Genomic DNA, 7,533 nt, shown 5'->3' on the forward strand with positions numbered 1-7,533 from the left:
CCCTTCCTTCTAAACACACACACACACACACACACACACACACACACACACACACACACACCAAGGCATATATTAACCAAATCATTTAAACCCAGGGAAAAAGAGAAAATATTAAAACTGGCCAGAGAAAAAGACAAACTACAAACAAAGAGAGAAAGGTAAAAATGACAGAATTCTCACAAGAAACTATGAAAGACAAAAGAATTTGAAGAACTGAAAGGGAAGAAAATGTTATCCTAAAATTCTTTATCCCATAAAAAATATCTTTCCAAGCTTATGTAAACAGAAACTTCTCCAGACAAATAACAGCCAAGAGAATTCACCACCAGCATACCTACACCACAAGAAAGATGGGACAAGATATTTTGGCAAAAGGACAGTGATGCTATAGAGAAACCTGAATGTATACAAAGGAATGAAGAGCCATGGAATGGTTAATATGTGGATAAATATGAAATAACTTATTTTTCTAATTAAAAAATCTCTTTAAAATTCTGTTTTAAAAATAATATGAGATTTATAACAATATATTATGGGGTTGAATTTGGGGCTTATCCAAGATAAACACACAGAAGCAATATATTAATGGGGTATGCATAATTCAAATTAATAATAACAAAAATCTATCTATGTCCTCACTCGCCCTCCCCACCACAGATTCGGAACCAGCAGGAAGAGTCTTAACGACCAGAGGTAGAGAGACGTTATTTCTGGAGAGGAGGCAGGGTCCAGTCCTCCAGTACCTCCTTGCTCCACAGAGTTGTACAGGGGTGAGTCTCAGGACACAGTGGTTTGACAGATCCTCATCCACCGGACAGCGGCACCACCATGAGGAAGAGGGCTCAGTTACAATTTGCAGCCTTATCCTCTTTGGAGCCTCTGAACCTATGGGGAAAACACAGTTCTGAAGTAAGAGACCAGTTCTGCGGATGGCTTTCTCTGGAGAGGACAAGAAGAGTGAAGCCACCCAAAGTATCCCAGAATCTGGGATACTGTGAGAAAGGGCTTCTCACCTGGTGTAGTAGATCCAGGTGAGGCCATAGGTGAAAAAGAAGCCAGCCCCCTGAGGGTCCCTCTCAGTAGGGTGAGGATTAGAGGCCAGGGGCTCCACTGCTCCCCAGAGATTTGGGGGCAGGAACAGGAGATACCTGGGGGGAGGAAGAGAGAGAGGAGGAGGAGGAGAGTGAATTTCCTTAAGTCCACACCTTAGTCTTGTTCACCTCAGAATGCATATACTCACCTGCACAACTAGGTTCAGGGAAACATGGTAGGAGTTCCACAAGTGTGGAGCTAGGCAGGTGAGTTCTCCTCCATCACCCAAGACCGTTGGGGGCAGCACTAGAACCCCGGGATTTGAGGGCTGGGAGGGGCTCAGGCTCAGGCTTCCCCAGGACCAGCTTAGCCTGGTAGGGAAGTTGTCACCAGTGTCCAAGACCAGGCACAGGGACTGGCCCTCCTGAACTCGAAGAGAAGTGGCATTGCCCAGGACCTCTGGGACTAGGGGACAGAGAAAAGCCCAAAGGGCAGGGCTGAGAGCCCCTTCTCTCCCTCTGCCCTTCCACAGACACAGGTGTGGAAAATAGTGTCTCTCAGACAAGTGTTACAAGCAAAGGCAAGTAAGAGTGAAGATCCATCTGTTGAGGTGGTGAGAAGGAGAGGCACCTGATGATCCCAGGACATGTGGATGGACCTCTGAGCAAGAGTTGGCATGTCTAGACCTGGCAGAGGACATCCCAGGAGGTAGGCTTTGGTGTGTGATGCTGAGGAGGCGCGTGGACACACGTAGGTCTGACCACTTGAGGGAAAGACTGGGAGGCTCACACACAGGTGATGCTCCCAGCCTTTCCTCTAAGGGCCACAGGGAACTATGGGAGGGTCTGAGCAGGGGAGGAACAGGGCCAGATCTAGGGCATGTAGAGACACCTTCAGGCCGAGTTGTGGTGGGCTGCGGGGGGTGGTGGTTGCAGAGACTGGCGGGCCAGAGAGGAGGCTGGTCCAGATGCAAGTGGTCTCACTATGTCCAGGTGAGAGAAGGCAGAGGCCCGAGGTGGGGCTGCCGCTGCAGGGATGGAGGAAGAGAGGCCGCTTGAGACATTTTCCAGAAGTTGAGTTTGCAAAACTTGCTGAGTCATGGGGAGTGTTGGGTGAGGCACAGAAATGTCTAAAGTGACTTCCAGGATGTTGACTCAGGTTGCTCAGGTGGGAGGGGCCTCCCCAGGGTAGCGGAGGGGGTTCTGGAGGATCTGGACTGGACCGAGATGGACAGAGACTTGCGAGGGTCTTCAGGGCAGACATAGGACTAGAAGCACCAGGGCCCAGGCTTACCCACGGGGTCATGCAGAAAGCAGCCAGAGGCCCAATCCCCAGCAAGAGGAACCTGTATCTAAGGCTCCTGGTGGGACAGTGAGATGTCATGGTCATAGGAGAAGCAGAGAATCAGGAAAAGGGTATGACGGGAGAGTGAGGGGAGAGAGGAAGCAGCCACGGTGACAGCGAATGGTCAAACTAAGATTCACAGTGACCCTGGAGAGTCCAGCCAGGGGATGGGCGTGGGGCAGACTTGGGACCAGGGAGGGGATAAGGAGCGATGGGGCTTCATTCCTTCAGACCCTCACAACATTCCCTTATTTGACTTCTGAGACGTCAGTTGTGCCCCGGGGGCCTCTCCCACCTGTGCTATTTCCTCTGAAGATGCAGATGGTCAGGTTCTGTGGAGCATCTGGAACAGAAACAAATACTTGGCTACCTGCAGTATGACGAGGTGGCCGTGAGCAAGGGGGTGGGGCCTGGGTGTTCTCTCTATCTTGATCCTGTGCCTCTAAGAATTCTCCCCAAGTATCCCACCCAAGCCCTGCCTCCCTCTCCCCAACACCCACTGCCCTCAGGGACCCTGGCGTTCTGGCCTGGCACTCACAGGACACGTTGAGCTGGATGGTCCTCTCCACGCTCACACCAGCTCCGGGGAGGGTCACTCGACAGGTAAGGTTGGTGCCGTGGTCCTGGGGCCTCGGGGTGAGGGTGAGCACGGAGGAGTGGGGAGTCTTGGAGCCCCTGGAGGTGAGGGCGACCCCGATCCAGGAGAAGGTGGGGGGTGTCCCCCTCTTACAGGCCCATGGCACACTACAGGTAATGTTCTTGGGGTGGCCAGATTCTAGGGGCCCCTGGATGTGGATGTCAGGGATCTGTGTCAGAGCTGAGGAGGAGAGAGACAGAGATCCTGGAGTGGGACCCTGAGTGTGCCCCTGGAAGCAGCCTCTACCCCAGGCCAGCCGTCTCCTCCCCAGCCAGGATGGAGATCAGGGGGTCCCTTCCCAGCCCTGCCCCAGGAGCCCTCAGGATCCATGCATGGGACATGTGTCCTCTCCTTGACCCCGTTCCTTACCCATCACACGCACGAAGAGCTGGTTCTGTAGGTAATTATATTTCACATAAGGCCCTTTCTCCACCCTAAAGAAGTATGTCCTCGAGTCCCTTCTCTGTGCATCTCTGATGTCCAGGGAGCAGTTGTAGTCCCAGGGGTCCCCGAGGAGGTGGAATCGGCCCTGGGTCTCCTCCTGCACTTCTCGATCGGGGTTGTATGTGGCCACTAGAACATTCTGGCTGTGATCACTCCCTTCCTGGAACCAGTAGCCATAAGCTGGGTCATCGTCAGTGTATTTGCGTCGGGAGTGGGAGAATTTGCAGGGCATATGCACACACAGGGACTGCACTTGCAGCCAGAATCTTGAACGCTGAGCCAGGGACCCTGTGGGGAATTTAGAGTCAGCAGCAGCCCCCGCCCACCTGCCCCACCCCCGGCCCACTCACCTGCCCACAGCAGGGGCAGAAAAAGCGGTGGCAGCAGCATCTTTGAGATGGAAGATGTGTGGGCTTCCTGTGGGTGAAGAAGTGGAGAGCAGTGGAGGAGGGTTGTAGGGGACCCACGGGAAGCTGGGAAGGAGCACAAGGCCTTGTGGTTCTCAGAAGAGGAACTTCAGCGCCAGAGCTCCCCCCATCTCTGCACAAAGCCGGCGACCCCCGCCCCCTGCCTGCCAGAGACCAGGGAGCCCCATCCAGGGAGGAGAGACCAGCAGCAGACCCCGTGTCCTGCCCCCCATCTCGGCACCTCCCTCTGGCACCGGAGACTGGACCAGGACCTCTGAGGACATGTGAGGCATGGGACACAGTGCATCTCCTAAGGTCTTCCCACCTGAGGGGCTTGTCTGAGCAGCAGCATCTACACCAGGGAGCTAGTCAACTCCTGGCTAGACCTGGAAGGTCACAGCCTCATCTAGACCCTCAGGTGTTCTGTCCTGCAAGGTAGAGGATTCTTTAGGTCTGTGTGAGCCTCTGGGGCAGAAGAAGAGAAGGAATCCTGGGTGAAGAGAAGGCAGGAGCCACTCATTCATTAATTCACTCATTAATTAATTCATTCATTCCCCAAATGCTTAGTGAACATCTGTGTTGGGGGAACTGGAGACAAGACAGCTGGGCCTGATGTGGTCCGTCCCGTGACATGGTCTCCACCCAGGGTGCCACTTCCTCCCCAGATATACAGTGCTGTCCCTGTGGGGTTCAGAGCTGCAGGCACCTGTGACTTGGCCATATGTCCTGGATATTTTCTAAAAATATGAGTACGAGATTATTTTTGACACGTAGTAAACAAGAGCAACTCTTTTCAAGCTGCAGAACTTGAACCATACCCATTAAAGAACAACTCCCCATTCCCCCCTCCTCCCAGCCCCTGAAACCACTGCTGCAATTTCTGTCTCCAGGAATTTGACTACTTTTGAGACCTCACATAAGTGGAGTCATCCAGTACCTGTCTTCTTTGTGACTGGCTTGTTTAACTTACTATAACGTCCTCAAGGTTCATCCATGTGGCAGCATATGTCAGAATTTCCGTCCCTTTTTAAGGCTGAATAATATTCCATGGTAGGGGCACCTGAGTGGCTCAGTCGGTTAAGCGTCTGCCTTCGGCTCAGGTCATGATCTAGGGGTCCTGGGATCGAACCCCACATTGGGCTCCCTGCTCAACAGGGACCCTGCTTCTCCCTCTCCTTCTGCTGCACCCCTGCTTGTACTCTTTCTCTCTCTGTCAAATAATTAAATTTAAAAAATCTTTTAAAAAAATATTCCATGGTAGTTTAGGCCACATTTTTTTATCCGTTCAGCTGCTGAGGGACACTTGGGTTGCTTTTACTTTTTGGTTCTTGTGCATAACGCTGCTATGAACACAGGTGTGCAAATATCTCTCGGCCCCTGCTCTTAATTCTTTTGGATATGCACCCAGATGTGGAATTGTTGGATCATATGGTGATTCTATTACTAATTTCTTGAGGAAAGGTCATACTCTTTTATTAACTTGATCTATTATCAAGTCACGTAAGCTGTGCATTTTAACGTCTCCAGTCTGGATCCCTCCTCTGATTCTGGATATTCATACTCCTGCTCTCTCCCTGACATCCCCAGTTGGATGTCAAGTGGCTTCTCAGAATGAACATCACCCTTCAAAACCGGGCTCTCTGAAGTCCTCCCCGGAACAGGACTCTGTCCTTCCAGCTGCTCAGGGGAGACACTGGGCATCGTCCTTGTTCCTTTCTTTCCCCCCACCCCCCACATCCATTAGAACATGCTGTTGGCTTGACCTGTTGGGTATATCCAAAACATATCCTCCCTACCTACACCGCATCCCTGGCCCAGCACACCACCACCTCCTGCCTGCACCGGCCCCCCCACCCCAGGGCTGTGCATCTCTTTTTTGCTGCCCTGGGCCCAGTCTGGCTGATTCTGAACAGAGTAGCCATGGGGATCCTGCTAAAATGAGGGTCTCAGCATGTGTCTGCTCTCTGCAAAGGCTCCCAGAATCCTGCGGTGGGCTGCAGTGGCTTTCCATGGGGTCTGCGCCATCCTCTGGGCTCCCCCACATTTGCGTTCCTGTGCTGTCAGCCTCAGAGCCACCAAACTCACCGTTCCCCTCTTCCCGTCTTCCTGGAATACCTTCCTCTTAGGCAAGCAAAGAGTCTGCTTCTTCCCTACCTTGGAGCCTTTGTTCCAATATCACCTCCATGGCCTCGCAGCTCCAGGAAACCCAGCCCGATGCGCCTGAGGGCTTTTCCTCCAAGCCTGTATCGATAGGTGATATGCTCTAATTTTATTTATTATTTACTTTTTTTATTCTTGTCTCCATAATGACAGCACCTTCCCGTTCCCTTGAGGTTTTTTGTGGTAAAATATTTGCAAAAATAAAACTTGCCATTTTTAACACTGTGTAGGGTGCAATTCAGTGACACTAGGTACACTCACAATGTGGTGCAACTGTCACCGCTGCCTCTTCCCAGAACTTTTTCATCATCCCCAACAGAAACTCTGCGCAGTTACCCAACAACCCCCACCCACCTCCGTCCCGAGCTCCGAGCAACCCCCATTCTACTTTCTGTTTCCATGAGTTTGCCTGTTCTGGGCAGCTCAGAGAAGCAGAATCAAACAATGTTTGTCCTTTAGTGTCTGGCTTTTTCCTTTAGCACCTTGTTTTCAAGCGTCATCCCTGGGGCAGCTGCACGATATTCCACTTGTGAGTCTACACCGCAGTTTGCTCATCCATTCTTCTTTTTTTTCAATTATTTTTTATTATTTTTTAAATTTTTTATTTATTTACTTGAGAGCAAGAGCGAAAGAGAGAGAGAGAGCACAAGCAGGGGGAGTGGCGGGCAGAGGGAGAAGCAGAGTTCCCCCTGAGGGCAGAGCCTGACTCAGCGCTCAATCCTTGGACCCTGAGATCATGACCCCGAAGTCAGACATTTAACTGATGGAGCCATCCAGGTGCCCCAAAACTGTTTTGCTTCTTACTTTATGATCTGGATAACTCTTATTTCTATTTCTTGCATTTATTGCACTGGAAAGGATCTACAAAATACTGTTTAATAGAAGTGGTAAGGGCAGCCATCCTTCCTTGTGTTTGATCCTGGTGGGAAAGTTCTGTGACTTCTGGGATTGGCCCCTCCAAGCCTTCAGAGAAATCGTTAGCAGAAACTTTCTGTTAAAGCGTCTAACAGAAGTCCTGACACACACGTCTTCAGAGTTCACAGAAAGCTTTGTGTCAGGACTTAACTGTTTTATTTGGAGCCTCTCATAGATCTTTCACGATCATCTGGCTAGATAAGGATGACTTCCCTGTTTTGTAGAACAGTAAAGTGAGTCATAAAGTGATCCATGGCATAGACGGATTGGAACGCAGTTCTTTTGGACACAAGTCCTGGGGTCTTCCACACATACTAGGAGATTCAAACCATTGTGAAGAAGGCCATTAATTTTAAAATAGTCAAGGTTGAGAAATCATAAGATTAGTATGTTGAAGTTCTAATCCCTGGTACCTCAGAATGAGACTGTAGGAAATAGGGTATATAAAGAGGCAACTTCAGTTAAAACGAGGTCACTAGTGTGGGCCTTAATCCAGTACATCTGGTGTCCTTATAAGAAGATGAAACTAGGACACAGACTCACACAGAGGGAAGACCAGGTGAGGACACAGGGAGAAGACAGCCAACTACAAGC

General features: G+C 50.7%; 1 protein-coding gene across 1 annotated transcript; it reads right to left on the reverse strand.

Moving 5' to 3' along the window:
• Positions 1-842: 842 nt before the first annotated feature.
• Positions 843-6,049, reverse strand: LOC116622464 (sialic acid-binding Ig-like lectin 8). The gene is made up of 9 exons (XM_032388935.1): positions 6,044-6,049; positions 3,808-3,874; positions 3,383-3,745; positions 2,915-3,193; positions 2,672-2,719; positions 1,325-1,497; positions 1,241-1,248; positions 1,014-1,148; positions 843-885 (listed from the first exon to the last, which is right to left on the reverse strand). Exons 1-9 carry the CDS (start codon positions 6,047-6,049, stop codon positions 843-845), a joined length of 1,122 nt encoding a protein of 373 aa, XP_032244826.1.
• Positions 6,050-7,533: the final 1,484 nt, after the last annotated feature.

This window comes from Phoca vitulina, unplaced genomic scaffold, assembly GCF_004348235.1.
Source record: "Phoca vitulina isolate PV1807 unplaced genomic scaffold, GSC_HSeal_1.0 scaffold52, whole genome shotgun sequence".
NCBI lineage: Eukaryota > Metazoa > Chordata > Mammalia > Carnivora > Phocidae > Phoca > Phoca vitulina.